This window comes from Esox lucius, chromosome 18 (genome assembly GCF_011004845.1).
Source record: "Esox lucius isolate fEsoLuc1 chromosome 18, fEsoLuc1.pri, whole genome shotgun sequence".
NCBI lineage: Eukaryota > Metazoa > Chordata > Actinopteri > Esociformes > Esocidae > Esox > Esox lucius.
Window position 1 is genome coordinate 6,459,172 of NC_047586.1, and position 18,194 is coordinate 6,477,365.

Consider the following 18,194-nt stretch of genomic DNA (forward strand, 5'->3'; position numbering starts at 1 on the left):
CCTCCAACCACATTACCTCACTCAACCTCTCTCTTGCTCTCTCCTCTCCGACCCCTCCTTCCCATCCTTCTTTTCCTCTGTCCCCTCCCATCACCTCTCTCTCTCCTCCCATCACCCCTCTCTCTCCTCCCATCACTCCTCCCTCTTTTTCACCTCCTATCACCCCTCTCATCTTTCCCCTACCTTCTCTCATCCGCTCTTTCCTCCTTCCCCCCATCTCTCCCTCCCTTCCCATCACCTCTCAGTCTTTGCCTTTAGGTCTACTGGCTCTCTCAGCACCGTCCGTAGCACACCGTGGCTCTCAAAAAAGGCGGCACCCTGTAATTCCCAGCCAAACCTGCCCAGCTACACAAAAACAAATGAACAATGCCTTCTACACCCACCATCTCGGCAGCTGCTATGCGTTGTCTTAGATTTAAAAGCACAAAATAAACTGCTATGAGGAGAAATCACTGCTTGTACAATGTGAGACTGGGTTGTTGTGGCCTCATCTAGAACACAGCGAGATGAAAGGTGCACCCTAAAATTAAATGTTTTGCCCCCCAAAAAATAATTACTAGTTATTCTAGATATTTCAAATGGATAGTTAAGATGTTTCAGGAATTTTCACCTGTCATTTTCTAATTGATTTTCAGGCATAGAATAAATCTAAACGCAATTTCAAACAAGAAACGTATTTGCATTGTAACTTGCTTAAATATTCTAACTGTCATTAAAGGAAAGTCACAAATCAGGAAAAATCCCTGAATGGCTTTTAATTTTCTGGTGTGATTGTCTACACATTTAAGACAAAGGAAAGCTGTCCCAAACCTAAATTAATGTCCAATGACTTGTCATTTAATTTTCTCTTGTACATTGATGAAGATCTTTCTGGAAGGCTAACAACCTCATAGGAGCGTGTGGGGAAAAACTTATTTTTTTCTTTGTCTGCAGCAACCTCTCTGTCCGACTGACTGACGTGTTCTGTCTGAAATCTCTGAGACTCGCATAACACAGTATCTTCCCCCCGTTTCTCTGCATTTCAAATGTAAACAAGTGGGGTTTATTTTCTGCGGATCAGTTTACTCTCGGACAGAACAATGCCTGGTGGACCTAGATGTGGCACGGTCTCGAGCTTGGGCAGCACCGAGGGAAATACAAAGGTCCTTTTAAGGGTTAATGTACAGCCACAACAAAGCGGTTGAAGCTCCCTCCTTTTGCAGGCCCCGCCCTGAAATTCATAATAGGGAGCCTGTTTACAACCTGAATGCATAGAGTCTTCGGGTTTACTGGGTTCGCCAGCTGGGGGAGGGAAGGAAAGGGAGTCTGGGAGTTGGGTGCGGATTCAGTCACTAGAGTCTGGAGAAGAGAAAAACGTCAACGCGCAAAACAAAAAGGAAAGCAAAAAATAGTCAGAATGTGTAAATAAATCTGAAGTATATACTACATATGCAATTGAAATATAGATATAATGTACGTCGCAGTTTATTATGACTTGAGTTATTTGTACGTATTTGAAGTGTTGTTTTATTGGCGGTGTCCTCAAATGCCCTATGAATTTTCTATTCTTCCATACCATTTTCTGTGATCTGGTTACATCAGGCACGTAATTTCAGTGGGTTATTTGAGTCCTTACATTGTAGGATTGCTTTGTTAATGCAATTTAATTTCTTCATCAATATATTAATTGCATAACATTTAAGGCCCATTTATATTTTGACACGTGTTTACATTTATCAGAAAATAAAAAGCCAAATTATATTGTTTATTGTTGTATCTCTATAATAAATGTAAAATGTCCTTAATTCGTGGACACTGATTTACAAAATATATTTGCACTTATTCCCTGAGTAAAATGCATTTAATACATCAGTTATTACAAAGTGATTACACTTAACTATAACAAAACAATTTAGACGACATAAACTGGGATCAAAAACACTGCCAAGTCTTTACTTTCGAAGCCATCGTAGTCTACATTCTGCAGTGTTTCTATCCGTTTCTTTGTGAGTCCCCCATTTTGCGCATTCCCGCTTTGTGCGCGCTCCCCTGGCAATGAAAGCTAGACGCGTGCAAGTATCTCACGATTCCGACTGTTCGCCGTTTCAACCTTTCCCCTAGTTCTCGAGCACTGAGTTCACCGGGTTTACTCTGACACCGCTGACTCCACCGTCACGCCCTCCAACAGCCACGCACCCTCTTTCCTCCAATCGCGGCACAGTCACGTATTGATCACGCTCTGTCTGTGCTCTGATTGGAATGCGTCCGCTACACCTTTGTTTTTGATTGGTAACATGTTACCACCCGCCAGTCTGCTCTAAATTTTGTTTCTGTGTTTTTTTTCACCTCCCGTTTTGATTCACTCAGCTGAGGCCAGTCTCGGCTGTTGGCAACCGCAATACTTGTGTGCTCAGGGCTGGCTCTTTGAGTGGTCGCATTGCTACTGTCTCTATTACTATTTTTACTCATACGTTCCTATGCTTACTTTTACATCACCCCCGATTTCAGAGCAGTCTTGTCGGGTAAGTTTATTAAGTTTTACTGGAAATTGTCTAATTTACTAATTGCATTAAGTTGTTTGTTAGTGTCGCTATCTTCAGGTATTTTCCAACAAAGCCCACCGATATAATTACAGTGATTTCCATACATACTTGACAGTATTATTACTTTCAGTGTATGCAACCAGCCCAAGTGGACCGTTGTTTATTTTTTTATTTTTTTGCCCAGGCTGTCTGTTAGATTTGAGGTCAGACTGAAACTATCCATGCTCAACGGCCAATGGAATAACTGTGTGACCAAACATTGTTACACTGTATCCGCTCTGTTGCACTGCATTGTTACATTGTGTTAGTGATTGTAATATGATTATGCGTTTGTTATTGCGATGCAACGGAATAACAGTGGCTCTAACATGGAACTGACGAAATGCCAAATTGAGCCGATGAACTGTACACATATTTCTGCATTTTGTTGGGCTAGGTGAGGCAACAGTGGCTGTTTTGCAACGGGGCTTTTGTTCCAGTCCGCGTTTGTTGTGAACCATTTTGGACACAAACAGATTAGGAGAATTCATTGACTGGCCGATTGATAACTGATTTCACTATCTGTATTAGTTGGAAAGGGAATCTAGATTATGAGCCCGTTTCCTCTTGTGTCAACAAAACAAAGTGCCTGGCTGTTACTGCTGGGTAGTGTCCTGGGTCTTCAAAGAGTTGAATTGGGAGCGGAGTTGGGGGGTGGGGTGTTGAGTGGGGTTCTCAACCCAGTACTTTCTGGCAAGCCTGCATGTTTGCATGTTAATCACATGGACTAAAGTTGTTTTTGATTGACGTGGCACACGTTACTTGCATGTCTATTTTTGGCGCCCAAGACCAGTGTCACATTAGCTGCAGGGACTGATAGGCATTAGGGTTGGCTACACCCACCCACCAGCCACTCAGTCTAATGGCTACCTTTTGCCTGCAGCAGGGCCCTCCGCTCTCCTTTTCCTGCCTCTCCGCCCCTGTGAGGCAGCCAGCAGCCGTGCTACAGGCAACCTAGCACTCGGCAGACGCAAGGTGACTGGGCTATAGAGACACATTCACATCTGTGTCCTCGGAAGAGCCCTCAACCACTGTTCACTGACTGCTGTCTATGTGGTGTCCTCCACCATTTTGAGACCCAAACGATTCATGACTTGGACAAACGGTCTGTGGGATTTTCCTTAGCTTGTTACTGGTCATGAGATGGGCATGTTTATTTTCAGTTTCATGGGACCACAGTGATTGGTGGAGCACTAAAGAGATTTCCTGAGAATTGTTTCTGTTGGGAATGGATTGGCATTCTATCAGTTTTGGGTAAATAGGCGGGACTAAAGATGGACAAGCAGATCCATCTTTAGTCTAGTGGGGTGATCTGAAGTCAGCGTTTCTTTATTTAGCTGTTTATATGCCATGGATAAACTTGGGGCTGGCTGTTCCCAGTCTACCTCTGATGATGATCAGCAATGAATCCTGCTTGTGGACTCCCATCAGGGTGACCTAATGGCCCATGGGATACTGGTCCAAAGTAGTGCTTCAGACAGGGTATATGGTTCCATTTGGGACACGTGTATTGTGCTCTAATGGTGATTAATGGTGCGTCTGTCCTGCGGCCTCCCTCCCTCAGGCTGATCTAACGGACATCAGGGTGATGATGATGGAGAGGAAGAGGCTCAACAGCGAGCAGTCTTGCTGCAGCACTTTTGAGTACAACGACCTGGAGGCCGCCGAGGCTCTCGTCAGCATGAGCTGCTGGGGTCACAGGTCGGCAGTCCACAAGCCACGCCCCCTGACCCCTACCTCAGACTCCTGTGACTCTCTCCTCCTGCACCCTGAGGTCATGGAGTCCCCCAAAGACCTGATTGCACTTTCATCACTGGTAAGTTGAATCCCATTCCATGTGTTCCTTTTTGGGTTTTTATTACTACCATATCATTTTCCATTTCTAGCTCAGAAAAACTATTGTTTAGGATTCTGTAACCAAGACTACCATTTTAATCACATCCAAAACAATATGCTTTTTATTAAATAGAGAACTCAGTGGGTTTATTTCAAGTTGACAGTTCCATTCATGCTTTGGAATGTTTAATGTATCCCTTTTCTTTTTTTCCCCCAGTGCATGACCCCACCACACAGCCCCAGCTTTGCTGAGACCTCCACGACAACAACCGTCCTCACCGTCACCACCTCATTGGCTGGGTCAGGCCCGAGACCAGTCTTAACCCGGTCCAGACTCTGCGCGGGTCTACCCCGCAGGAATAACACCCCCCTCGTCCAACGGCCTGGCCCGGCCCCGGAGAGCTCTGCAGGTCCGGAGCTTCCTAGCCGAGCCATGGTGACCAGTGTTATCCGACACACTGCAGACCCGGCCCTCACACAGCCCAGCAACAACGTTCCACCTCAGTCCCTCATGGGACAGCGCACAAGCACCACTTCCAACAGAAATCCTACCACAGTCTCCCTGGCCGAGGCCGTTCCCATCCAGACTGAATCACGGAGCGGCAGCAATGGGCCGTGCGTTACCGTATCGAAGGACCAAGGCAGTTCATCCTCACCTGACACCAGCACAGGCTCCCCCCCTCCTCTCACCTCAAGGACCACACCCCAGCCCCCCGCCACCTCCCGGTCTTCGACACCCATCCCAAGCTCCCAGGTTCTCTGCCAGTTGTTTCCTGTCAGTGAGAGGACAGGGATGATCTCTGCTTTTGTCCAGGCAGGCCCGCTTCAGATGACCCAGGGGAACCCTAAGCCCATACTACCCCAGTCATCTTCCTCCTTCCCCCAGCCACTCCAGTTGGTGGGATCGACTCAGGGGACGGTGATGTTTGTGGTTCCCCAGAGCCCAGTGTCGCAGGCCTCATCGTGCCAACAAACTGTCATGACCCTGGGGAACACCAAGCTCCTGCCCCTGGCCCCAGCTCCAGTTTATATGCCCTCAGGGCAAAGAAGCAATGCCCCCCAGGCTGAATTCTCCCGCAGAAGAAACTACGTCTGCAACTTCCCGTGCTGTAAGAAGACCTACTTTAAAAGTTCCCACCTCAAGGCCCATCTCAGAACCCACACCGGTAGGCAACACCTCCACGTGACACTTCTAGTAATCAACTGGGTTTTCTTACGAATGGCAATTAAATTAATGGCCATGTTGAATGGTGTGGTGTGTCACGTTGCACTGACGGTTTTCATTTCTCCCCTCCCGTCCAGGTGAGAAACCATTCAGCTGTCACTGGGAGGGCTGCGACAAGAAGTTTGCTCGATCAGACGAGCTGTCCCGCCACCGGCGAACACACACCGGCGAGAAGAAGTTTGTGTGTAACGTGTGCGATCGGCGCTTCATGCGCAGCGACCACCTGACCAAGCATGCCCGCCGGCACGTGACCACCAAGAGGACCTCCACGTGGCCCGCTGAAGTCCGTGAACTGAACAAGATGGCGGTTTCGAAGGGCCAATCGAATGGTTCCAGTCTTCCTCTCAGTGTGCTGGTGCCAGCCCCAAATTAACTTGGGCTCTGGGGCGGCACAGTCATCTCAGGACAATATCCCACCAACAACACACAAAACTAGTTGGAAAAATTCAACGGAAACCACAGGCTGCTACACATTCATTGGACAGAAAACAAACTGACCTTGCACTGGATTTTTTTTTTATTATGCTTGTTTTGTACTTCTTTTGATCTCTATATGTAATTATGTTTACTATAATATGTATACAGTATGTAATGTTTAGCAAAATGTATGCATTTTTTTTTTTTTTTTGCCAAAGCCTTTGTGTGCTTCTGTGTTACTGTTTGTCTTTGTGCTTGTAAATATGTATAAGAATATCTATATATGAATGTTGCAGTATTCCAATCTACATCTATTGACAATACATCAATACATATTATTGATATTTTAAAATATGTCAGTAGACAGTATTCCTCACTGTGATACCTACTTTGTTGCTTTGCATATTATTTAATAAATGTTTGTTTTAAAGTGCTGTTTTGATAGCTTGATTGTGTTTTATTAAGGATATAGCAACCACTATAAATACCTCATATTATTACTTAATAAATACTAAACTTTATAAAGACTTACCATACTAATATTATGAGTAATCAATGTATGATTTATTTGTATAGATATGGTCGATCTTTTAAAAAAGTACTGTCCAATTTTGCCCTTCGCTGTTTTGCTAGTTTTTAATGCAGATTCAATGGTAATTATTGTAAGTTCCATTGTTTTTTTTTTATAATAAAATAGAAAATACCTAACTAATCTTGTCTGTCTGTTCGTTTTTTTCTCAGAATGTGAAGACAGTGTTGGGATTTAACAATATCTGCAGTTTTGACGAACAGTAGACTACATTTTGTTACGCAATCGCACTCGATTCCCTTTGAATTCGAATACCAGTCTCCCACACCACCCAGTAACAACGTTCCACGAATCACAATGCAGTATTTTAGAGCGCTAAAGGGGCGCGACCAATTGGAAAAGATACTATTATCAGAGGATTTTAAATGGCCAACACGTTACCCGCCCATTTGCCTTACTGACCGACATTCTGGCCGGGTGCAAAGGTGAGTGCTGTTTGGGATCCTTGGCGTGTCCCCATTTTGCGCATGCGTTGGATATCGCCCAATCACAATTCAGGGGCAATCTCAGCGCAGACTAGTTCTGGCTTCTTTGTCAGGTCAAACCTGTTAAACATATCCTGACAGAAAGTGTTTTAAATTTGTTTAAACGTTGATTTCAGTGCAATGTTATGTAGATATTTTGTACAAAATGTCAAGTGGTGAATTTGACTGTTTCAAAACAACGTACTGTAAATATGTGGATATGTTTTTTATTTCGCATTTGCCGATCCGCGGTTCAGTGAGGACATTAGCTTTGTTTGTAATTTCAGCATTTCGTGATGTAGAAATCCAATTCGTCTAATTGGTTTTGTATTTCATTTCCTAAAACGGTGTAGTTGTTTTTGTTGAGACCCAATCCCTTTGTCCACACAGCAATTGATGTCGCTTTTGACATTTCAACTGCTTGTGTGTGTCTATTTGGCCCAAATGAGCATTGGAATAATTGTAAATCAACAGTGAAAGGATTCAGTTAGTTGCAAAACTTTGGAAGAATTGCATTTTCTTACTTTTCTGTCACATCAGTAACTGTTGATTCTGCATGGGCTCTGAATTGAGTTGTGTCATTTGAGAGGGCATTAAATATGCACCCATCCGCGTGTGAATCGCGTGTGAATCTTGAATCAACAGTTCAAATGAACTGACGCAAAAAAAAATCATGGAAATTACGGCAATTATCACAGATCACTAGCAATTGATTTTTATAATAGTATGAGATGCCTACAGAATTCATCTCGAGAGAAAGATTCCAGTCAGGTGACACTACGCTATTACATTCGATACCAAATAGAAATGTCCAGTCAGTTGACACTACGCCATTACATTCGATACCAAATAGAAATGTTTAATCACTTTTCACAACAACTAAATGTAATATAAACTACACGGGGAAGAGTTGCTACTTGATGAAAATTCAAATTAACTCGGTGAAGCCATCTACTAAATTCTGATTGGGCAATGTCAACGCATGCGCAACACGAGGACTCGCCATGGATCCCGAATAGCACTGACCCCGGAGCAAGGGCTACCACTAAAATGTAGGACAATAGCGCCACTCAGAGGAAATAATGTACCATATCAAGGCAGTTCATCCTCACCTGACACCAGCAAAGGCTTCCCCCTCCTCTCACCTCAAGGACCACAACCCAGCCCCCTGCCCCGTCTCTACCCATCCCAAGCTCCCAGGTTCTCTGCCAGTTGTTACCGGTCATTGAGAGGACAGGGATTATCTATGCGTTTGTCCAGGCCGGCTCGCTTCAGATGACACAGGAGAACCCTAAACCCATAATACCCCAGATGCCTTCTTCATCCCCCCAGCCACTCAAGATGGTGGGATTGTCAGTGACTCAGGGGACAGTGATGTTTGTGGTTCCTCAGAGCCCAGTGCAGGCTTCGTAGCACCCAAAAACTTTCACAACGCAGGGCAACACCGGGCTTGTGCCTCTGGCCCCAGCTCCAGTTCCCATGCCCTCAGTGCAGAAGAACAATGCCACATTAGCTGAATTCTCCCGCAGAAGGAAATATGTCTATGATGTCCCGTTGTGTAAGAAGATCTTTTTTAAAAGTTCCTACTCAAGGCCCATCTCAGAACCCACACCGGTAGGCAACACCTCCACGTGACACTTCTAGTAATCAACTTTTGCAATATAATTAGGCTTTTTCTAGTAACAAAGGTTTGTACAACAGAGATCATGGATATAATGAAGAGATATTCAGTGTGTCTCGTTATTTTAAATGTATCCTAACAAAAGTAATGTTTAACAGATTGAGACGTAAATATGCATAACATTTAATGGCATTGTTAAATCATGATTTGAAAATACCAACCTAGCAGGGTGGAATTTTGCAGTTCCCTTTGTGAAAAGCAACACCAACAATTTTCATTCAACATAAAATATGTGTATAAACATAGAAAAATAAATACATGTATTACGTAAATAGCAACACATAATGAGATTAGTAATTATATAATACATTTTCTAACCGGATTTCCATTTAACGTATAATACTAATGTTTTACGAAAAATAATCCCATTGTTAGGGCGGATATATTATGATATCATTTCTTTGGTATAATTTGTTTTCAGATCCGCAGATACTTTTGCCGAAACTTCACTGGAATAGTTTCAGCGCCCGCTGGGAGGTCAGTGAATGTTATATTCAAATCAAATTTCCTACGTGGTGAATTCCCACGTGTAAATAAACGCACCAGTAGCATAATCGAATCCGCCCATTGGCTTAGAGCCTTATTTCGTCGTATAAGGAAGTAACTAGATAGTTCTTTAAAAGCTTGAAACTTTTCATTCTGCAGCTGTTAAAAACAATTTGTAAAAAAACATCAGCTATGTCGAGCATAAACCCGAGAGATAACTGTTCTGAATCCGGTGAGATGTTAGTTTTTTCTTCTCTCCAGTATATGTGGTGAAGCATACAGTACTTGCCTATGGAATTTAGTTCTGAATTCCCTCAGACATTTAGCTTGCTATCTGTTTAGCTATCTTACTAGCTAACGTTTACTAGTACAGTACAATCTGGTTACTCACCAGAATTATATTACGTTTAAAAACAGGTCTTATGACTAGTACAAAACCGCGTTTTGTGAGGCAGCTGTAGGTTCGGCACGAGCAAGCCTAACTGCCATTTGAAAATACTCCACATATTTGTTTGATCTCAAGTAGAGCATTGGTCAGTGTGAGATGGATTTAATAAAAACATGATTTCCCCTAATAGCCCGTATTGTGAGTAATTTTAATAAAATATTGTATACTGTCGGGGGCATTTCACCCAAGGACGGGGCGCTTGATCACATTGATCAACAATTTTGTCACTTGGTTTATTTTAGTCACGACCCCCCCCCACCCCCATACGACAAGCTGTATAGCGTATAATTCTGTATTTAAAGTTGTTACATTACTGAATTATGAAAACGGCTGATGATAAAATCAATGTAGGCTACTATTTAAACACTAGACATGCGTGATTTTAATATGACATTATCTATAGACATACAGTATGTGCATTTCTGTAACATACACCGTGTGTGTGACGAGGAAGGATTTATAATTGTATACCCGGATTCGTAATACGCAATGTGTTCTTCACATGAATGTACAATATTTTTGTGATTGAAACGAACATTTTCTGTTTTGTTGTTCAGAGCTGCTCTGCAGAGCCATGGCGATGGACAGCATCCGGCCGTCTACAGACCCGTCCCTCACACAACCTCGCAACAAGATTCCACCTCAGTCCCTCATAGGACAGCGTACAAACACTGCTTCCAACAGAAATCCTACCGCAGTCTCCCTGGCCGAGGCCGTTCCCATCCAGACTAAATCACAGAGCGGCAGCAATGGGCCGTGCGTTACCGTATCGAAGAACCAAGGCAGTTCATCCTCACCTGACACCAGCACAGGCTTCCCCCCTCCTCTCACCTCAAAGACCACAAGCCAGCCCCCCACCCCGTCTCTACCCATCCCAAGCTCCCAGGTTCTCTGCCAGTTGTTACCGGTCATTGAGAGGACAGGGATTATCTATGCGTTTGTCCAGGCCGGCTCGCTTCAGATGACACAGGAGAACCCTAAACCCATAATACCCCAGGTGCCTTCTTCATCCCCCCAGCCACTCCAGATGGTGGGATCGTCAGTGACTCGGGGGACAGTGATGTTTGTGGTTCCTCAGAACCCAGTGTCGCAGGCTTCGTCGCAGCCAAAAACTTTCACAACGCCGGGGAACACCAGGCTTGTGCCTCTGGCCCCAGCTCCAGTTCCCATGCCCTCAGTGCAGAAGAGCAATGCCACATTAGCTGAATTCTCCCGCAGAAGGAAATATGTCTGTGATGTCCCGTTGTGTAAGAAGATCTACTTTAAAAGTTCCCACCTCAAGGCCCATCTCAGAACCCACACCGGTAGGCAACACCTCCACGTGACACTTCTAGTAATCAACTGGGTTTTCTTATCAATTGCAATTCAATGAATGCTCGTGTTGAATCGTCTGTTGTCATCTTTGACGGTTTTAATTTCTCCCGTCCAGGTGAGAAACCATTCAGCTGTCCCTGGGAGGGCTGCGACAAGAAATTTGCTCGATCCGATAAGCTGTCCCGCCACCAGCAAACACACATTGGCGAGAAGAACTTTGTGTGTAACGTGTGCGATCGGCGTTTCATGCGCAGCGATCACTTGACTAAGCACACTCGTAGACACCTGAACTCCACCTGAGTACATTCATGTGGCCAGTTAATGTCAACAACAAGATGGTGGCATCTGAAGGCTCACTGGGTGGCTTCAATCTTCCCAAGTACTGGTTGCTACCCTAAAATCTCAGGATGAGATCTGACCATACAAAACTGTTTGAAGATTTTTATAAAAACAGTAGGCTGCCACATATTGACAGGAATAAGCTGCAATTTTAACAGGGTTAAGAGCAATGCCATGAGCTTAATTCCCACAGCTAGTTTGAGTTTAAGGCTACCAATTGATCATTTGTAGATTCCATGGAGTTGGAATCTTTTCAAAGAGGGTGGCCGTGTGCTTCGAAAGCATGTAATCACTGTTTCTGCCCAGTGTGGCAGGTGGACTATCAGTGGAGGAAGCAGAACTTCAGCAGTAGCAGCTTAGCTTTCATTTCCACTGGACGGGTAGCAAAATATATGGACGTTTGGATCATGATTTTGTTGGGGCTGTGTCTGTTATTGTAAATTTGAATGTATATGTGAATATCTATCAATATTATTTATTACAGTTTATTTACAGATAATACAACAATGTATTAAAGCGTTTGGTTTTTAACATGTTGGTGGGTCATAATTCTTTGTTTTTAGTGCTGTTTGATCGCTTTATTTATAATTTTTTTTAATTGCAAATACAGAACTCAGTATGGGCATGCTAAATACAATGCAATCTTAATTTAAGTGGAGAGTTGCCCCTATGTCGGTCTGGGAATTGACAATTCCCCTAATCACTACCACCACAATCTTTAGCAACTCCCACACATCGTAGGTTTAATTACATCAAAAGCGCATAAGCAGGAAACAGAAGTTAACCCGCTACAAAACCACATCCAACATTTGTCTTTCATAAACCGGAACAGTAGACTGCGTGATCTACAAATAATTGGTTTTCAATTATATGTATTGTGATTTTTAGATCAGATTAGTTGTTTGCATCCTTTAAACAGTCAAACACTGCACATTAAATGTTTATATATTTTGAAAGCCCAAATAATAGCCCTCCATGTGCTATTGTACAAAACCCAGGCTGCCAAGATGTGGTGGGGGATGAGATGCCATTTAGATATTTCCTTTTGTTCCCTCAGGGGTTGGTCAATTATTTTCAACATATAAGAGGTAGTAGATTATATAGCAGCAGTTTGTAAACATTTGAGCCTTGGGTTGGGTTTGCCAAACAATTGCTATTTTTTTACTCTTGCAAGCAACATTATTTAAATTAACAGCAGGATTCAGTTTGTATAATGTGTTTGGCGATGTTGTTTGATGTCTCTTTGCTTTCAGTGCAATCCCTACTCCAAACCAATAGATGGAGATACATTTAATTTCAGCATGGGCCAATTTCACCTTCTTGACAGTCTTTTCATCGTTGACATTGCGCCAAGCAAAGAGCAGCTGACAAAACATACGAGAAAAACGTATTCATTTCTTAAAAACTTTTAGCCAGAAAGTATAAAAGTAATTGGATATTCATATTAGTCTTTGAAATCCTACAATTACAATACGACATGTATCAAAATCAGAATGTACAGCTATTTTCATCCAGGCAGCTGCTTATTAACTGATTTTTAACGAGTGCTGGCATGCCTGAGATGACCTTGCAACTAGTTTAAGTGAAGATATGTAAGAGGAAGATTGCCAGGGCAGTTCATCCATTTTGATTGCTCTTTTCTGGAGTTACGTAAAAGTCATCAGTCACTTGGGAAATGTGACACGAGGAACACCCGTCACAGACCATATATTTAGCTAGAATCATACAAATTACTTTTTAATTGTTAATACGATTTTACTAATAATATTGATAAAAGAATCAATAGTCTAAACAAAAAAGCCCAACCAGGAGTTCAATCTGAGAATTAACTCGTGTGGCGGGAAATGAAAGGCTATTCTGTGCAAGATTTTTTTTGAAATGGCAACGTATATATAAGTTAAGTAGTGTGTAACAAAATAAGAAACTATAGACAAAAAGCATTAACCATAGCCTAGTTAATTGTTTGCAACACAACAGCTGCACTAGTAAGACGGTCGAATCTTGTTAGCCAGCAACAGTAAGAATGCGACCTAAATTGTAGGCATCCAGTTCTTGTAGACTTCCCTCAGCAGTTTTTTATAGTAATTTAAAAACATTATTACATTATATTTCCCAAATCGGCGTTTTAAACTATATGTACATAGCTATTTTGGTTGTATTGTCTCACATTAGCGCGCTTTTTCTTTAAATTAAGTTCTTCCGGGTTCTTCCTTATTCGGTTTTGTAACCATCAACAAAGGTTTGACATTTCCCGCGATATATTGAATAACACGTGACAAAATGGTGTAATATGATTGGTACCTTGCCCCTATTGGCTGCTTTCAATCAAGCGCCAGAATTTCAATATAAATTAGAACTCGAGCGTCTGGATTTAGTTGAGCTATTTTTCCAGGAGGATTTAGTTGTATTATTGATAGCTGTAAATAATTTATTTTTCTTTTACGTTGGTTATCATTTTATCAGTCATTATATTCTTAATTTATTATTGTATAACTCGTCTGTATTCAACATGCTTACATCTCGCACACCACTCTCTAAGAAGAATGAAAACCAGATCACTACTCAAATGGAAGACATTTCGCTTGATGACAAAGAAAACACCGTAAGTTTACTTGTGTAAAACTGTTATTTTGTAAAGTATTGTCTATCTTGAAATACGTTGGTGAAACTACTGCAGTGTAATTAACTTAAGATACTAGTTGTAGTTTCCTACAGTAATAATGGTTATGTAACTACAGCAGCTCCCACAATATATTTAATCAATCTAAAGTTACTGGAGCTACCTTCGTATTATATTTGACAGGGCTATACTAGTATTGCTTACCATGAAATCACCTAAAATTGCATTTTCTCCTATTACAGCCTCCTAGCTTAAACACAACCCGCATTCTGGCATCAAAAACCGCGCGTAAAATCTTTGCAGACGATTCTGAGGTGAGTACTGTAAAATGGGGAGACGTTTGCTTGAAATCCTTTAACCGTATATTCAGTGTTCATTTTTAAAATGTTCTAGTCACTATGTTAATTCACTAGAATGTGGTCTTTAGGCGGTGATTTGGCGCCAACAGCGTTGCCCATCCTAGTTTTGTAGTGTCGTCCAGGCCTAGTGTAGTCGCCTTTTTGAACAGTCAAACTCTTAAGTCAAACATTTTAATTGCGAAGTCATATATATATATATATATATATATATATATATATATATATATATATATATATATATATATTGCTAACAAACTTCGAACTGCTACTTGAGTATTAAATGTATAGCCATTTACTTAGTTATGGCGAGGTGGAGACTATATAAGGAGTCTTCCACTGAAGTCATTTTACGTAAGCCTTTGTCTTGGTGAGCTAGCCAACAATAACACGCAAGCTATTGCTGCGTGTTGTTTATAAGAATATTGCACTCGTTATGTCAATATTTTGGATTTAAACTGTTCCTTAAATTCTACTCCTGTTTCAGAGCTCAAATTACACGTTCAGTTAAGATACTGGTTTGATTTAAATTATCAAATGCTACACTTCTAGGATTAGTACTGTACCTGCAATTAATTGTGAAGCTCAGTTACTTAGTACAATTTGTACCTTGGACGGCAACTATTCTTTCAACCATGGAGGCATGTTATCATTCTCTTCAGGAACACTTTCTATTGGCCTAGCACATTTGTTACGTTTGTCTTTATTCCCGGTGAAGCCCAAAGAAGCCAAGAAGTTATACAGTGAAGACGAACCCCTCCTTAAGGAGAATCCACGGCGCTTTGTCATTTTCCCCATCAAGTACCATGATATATGGCAGATGTACAAGAAGGCCGAAGCGTCCTTCTGGACGGCTGAGGAGGTATGTCTCCATTTGACTTGTTCTTAGTTGTATGCCTTATCTGAATGTGACGAGCAGGTTCATTATGTATTGTTTTCCAGGTCGATCTGTCCAAAGACGTACAGCACTGGGAGTCCTTGAAGGATGAGGAGCGCTACTTCATTTCTCACGTGCTGGCATTTTTCGCTGCTAGTGATGGCATTGTCAATGAGAACCTGGTAAGTAGCTCCTGAACGTATACAATTAACATTTCAACCCATCTATTCATACACGGCCATGTGACTTAAGGGTTGCCCAGCATCTAGACATTGGATTGTGAGGACTTGCTCTTGACATGGCTTCTCTTTGCTTGTCCCCCACCACCACCATTAGGTGGAGCGCTTCACTCAGGAGGTCCAGGTGACTGAAGCGAGATGCTTCTATGGCTTCCAGATTGCAATGGAGAATATCCATTCAGAGATGTACAGCCTGCTCATTGATACCTACATCAAAGACCCCAAAGAGAGGTCAGTAAAAGCTCCTAGTTGTCAGAGGAGAAAAAAATAAATAAAACTGTTGTATCTGGCTGTGAAGAGACGCGCAGGGGTACGGACCTCAGCTGATCATGGGAGCTGAGTGTTGGCGCTGGTTCTCAGCTCAGTGGGCGTGTGGTCCACTGACTGGGTGGCGCCGACATGATAAAGACGCCTGACTGAGCCTCGTAGTTGACTGATTATGTAACGTGTGAGAACTTTGGAAACCAAAATGTCCTAAAGCATCCTTTCCTCTTCCATTCAGGGAGTACCTCTTCAATGCCATTGAGACCCTCCCCTGTGTAAAGAGGAAAGCGGATTGGGCCCTGAACTGGATTGGTGACAAAAGTGCCATGTTTGGTAGGCGCATTTCTTTGGATATCCTTAATGAGCATGTGGTTATGTTGTGGTCTGCCAGTTATCTGGTTGCCCAGTTTGGTTATGGGTTATATTTGTGTTTCAGGTGAGCGTGTTGTCGCTTTTGCTGCTGTTGAGGGGATTTTCTTCTCTGGATCCTTTGCTGCCATTTTCTGGCTGAAGAAGCGGGGGCTCATGCCTGGCCTGACCTTCTCCAATGAGCTCATTAGCAGAGACGAGGTGTGCTTCCTGGATTTGTCTCAATGTGACACTGCACTTTGAATTTGGTTACAAAGTTGGTGTATTTGGGGTCTTGCATTGGAATGTTTTCTGACTGGTTTTATTTCACTTCAGGGTCTGCACTGTGACTTTGCCTGCCTCATGTTCAAGCACCTGGTAAATAAGCCCTCAAAGGAGACCGTCACCAGTCTCATCAAGAACGCTGTGGAGATCGAACAGGTTTGTTCTTACTACACAATGAGGTCCTATCATCGTGGCTTATGTACGTGGCCAAAACTATGCCATTCTCACTATACTGACCCATGTGCGCTGGTCAACTGTCCTGCAATAAAAAGGACTCTTGTGGTCAGTGGGGAATCCTAGGCCTTGCTTGTTGTCTTCTGATTTGAATGATTATGGCAATTTTTCAATTTGTTCTGTTCCGTCTTGCATTTCAGGAGTTCCTCACAAAAGCTCTGCCTGTAAAGCTAATTGGAATGAACTGTGATCTGATGGCCCAGTACATTGAGTTTGTGGCTGACCGGCTGATGTTGGAACTGGGATTTGACAAGGTGAGATGAAGGCCTCTTTCTGAATCCCTAATCCCACGTATTCCATATCTGGTGCTGTCCCTCGTGACCTCTCTCAATGTCAAAGGTGCTAGATTGAAAACCTATGTTTGTAAAAGGCTGCCTAATCTCGGCAATAGTAATGAAATGTGCAAACGATGACGAGACGCGCAGGGGTACGGACCTCAGCTGATCATGGGAGCTGAGTGTTGGCGCTGGTTCTCAGCTCAGTGGGCGTGTGGTCCACTGACTGGGTGGCGCTGACATGATAAAGACGCCTGACTGAGTTTTGCCTGCAGTGCTATAGTTTACGTTTGGCCCCTTCCTAGATCAGTTTGGGCTTTTTCCATGGCCGTCATCAACCCAGATGTGACTTAGTCGGTGTTAATTGCTTAAACCAAGGGGCACGTGGGGTGCTGAGATGGACACGGTACCTCAATTATGGCAGGTGGGGAGGGGCAAACATTTAATAGGTCTGTTTTGATTGTTCTAGATCTACAGAGCGGAGAATCCCTTTGACTTCATGGAGAACATCTCGCTGGAGGGCAAGACCAACTTCTTCGAGAAGAGAGTAGGGGAGTACCAGAGAATGGGTGTCATGTCGGGCACCACTGACAACACCTTCAGGCTGGACGCCGACTTCTAATGCTCTTCCAGTCCCCTTAAAAAGGGGAGATGAAATGACAAACTATGTAAACACTTGAAGAGGACACGGACCAGTCTACAGGCTACTGGGTCACCTAAACCTCCATTCATTCCAATGAGTCAAATGGCTCCCTAGTCTGTGTAGTGCACTTCACCACATCTCTTTAGTGGTCCCTGGTTCTAGGTGCCCAGTGTGGAGGAGGTGCCATTTGGGGCGCAGTCATGATCTCATCCAAGGACAACAACTCACTTTATTCAAAACCCACTCTGTAGGTGGTACAACTGGTTTTTAGGTTTTATTGTGTCTTGTACAGTATTTTATCTTTTGTTTTTGTAATAAAAAATGAGCAATCCAACCTGCAGTGTCTTTAGTTATTTCAAACATTCCTTAAGCTTTTTTCTATTTTTTTTTTCCCTCTTTGTACTGCGTTCCATTTGTAATGGTGAAGGATATGAAACACATTAAACATTAAAATAAACTGCTTGCTGTCTGTCTTTAAGGAAGAATAATCTTTCTGAGGTTACAGGAGCAGGAATAATGGGTTGCAATATGTAATATTTGCACTGCTATGCAACTGGTTTAAAGTGACTTCACGGGCTGTTTTTGTACTTTCAGTTAATATTCATCTTGCTGTTTTTCTCTTCACATTAACTGCTATGAAATGTAGAAAAATTACAGTATCTCAAATGCTACGCAAACTATTTTGCTATAACC

The 18,194-nt window shown here is 42.7% G+C and overlaps 3 protein-coding genes and 2 non-coding genes across 9 annotated transcripts; all 5 read left to right on the plus strand.

The window, feature by feature from the left end:
- The first annotated feature begins 1,833 nt into the window (after positions 1 to 1,833).
- LOC105017809 (Krueppel-like factor 11) lies at positions 1,834 to 6,658 on the plus strand. 2 transcript variants are annotated; one of them, XM_034288005.1, is made up of 5 exons: positions 1,834 to 2,501; positions 3,445 to 3,666; positions 4,126 to 4,377; positions 4,615 to 5,563; positions 5,700 to 6,658. In XM_034288005.1, exons 3-5 carry the CDS (start codon positions 4,150 to 4,152, stop codon positions 5,993 to 5,995), a joined length of 1,473 nt encoding a protein of 490 aa, XP_034143896.1. In that variant the 5' UTR covers positions 1,834 to 2,501; positions 3,445 to 3,666; positions 4,126 to 4,149; the 3' UTR covers positions 5,996 to 6,658. The 2 variants fall into 2 exon arrangements, with proteins under 2 accessions (XP_034143896.1, XP_010881016.2); XM_010882714.5 differs by lacking the exon at positions 3,445 to 3,666.
- Positions 6,659 to 6,854: 196 nt separating this feature from the next.
- Positions 6,855 to 11,886, plus strand: LOC105017810 (Krueppel-like factor 11). Of its 4 annotated transcripts, XM_029114664.2 has the most exons (4): positions 8,699 to 8,780; positions 9,195 to 9,250; positions 10,265 to 11,011; positions 11,137 to 11,886. In XM_029114664.2, exons 3-4 carry the CDS (start codon positions 10,282 to 10,284, stop codon positions 11,319 to 11,321), a joined length of 915 nt encoding a protein of 304 aa, XP_028970497.2. In that variant the 5' UTR covers positions 8,699 to 8,780; positions 9,195 to 9,250; positions 10,265 to 10,281; the 3' UTR covers positions 11,322 to 11,886. The 4 variants fall into 4 exon arrangements, with proteins under 4 accessions (XP_028970498.2, XP_028970499.2, XP_028970497.2 ...); XM_029114665.2 differs by lacking the exons at positions 8,699 to 8,780; positions 9,195 to 9,250 and adding an exon at positions 6,855 to 7,053; XM_029114666.2 differs by lacking the exons at positions 8,699 to 8,780; positions 9,195 to 9,250 and adding an exon at positions 7,112 to 8,650.
- A 1,838-nt stretch (positions 11,887 to 13,724) lies between these two features.
- Positions 13,725 to 17,835, plus strand: LOC105017811 (ribonucleoside-diphosphate reductase subunit M2). Its single transcript, XM_010882718.4, has 10 exons — positions 13,725 to 13,962; positions 14,223 to 14,294; positions 15,055 to 15,198; positions 15,279 to 15,395; positions 15,550 to 15,683; positions 15,955 to 16,049; positions 16,153 to 16,286; positions 16,401 to 16,505; positions 16,724 to 16,837; positions 17,328 to 17,835. The coding sequence occupies exons 1-10, from the start codon at positions 13,870 to 13,872 to the stop codon at positions 17,478 to 17,480; spliced, it is 1,161 nt and encodes a 386-aa protein (XP_010881020.1). The 5' UTR covers positions 13,725 to 13,869; the 3' UTR covers positions 17,481 to 17,835.
- Positions 15,739 to 15,877, plus strand: LOC114829453. Its single transcript, XR_003777370.1, has one exon. It is a non-coding gene; the product is annotated as a small nucleolar RNA SNORD94 (small nucleolar RNA).
- On the plus strand, positions 16,987 to 17,125 carry LOC114829454. Its single transcript, XR_003777371.1, has one exon. It is a non-coding gene; the product is annotated as a small nucleolar RNA SNORD94 (small nucleolar RNA).
- Positions 17,836 to 18,194: the final 359 nt, after the last annotated feature.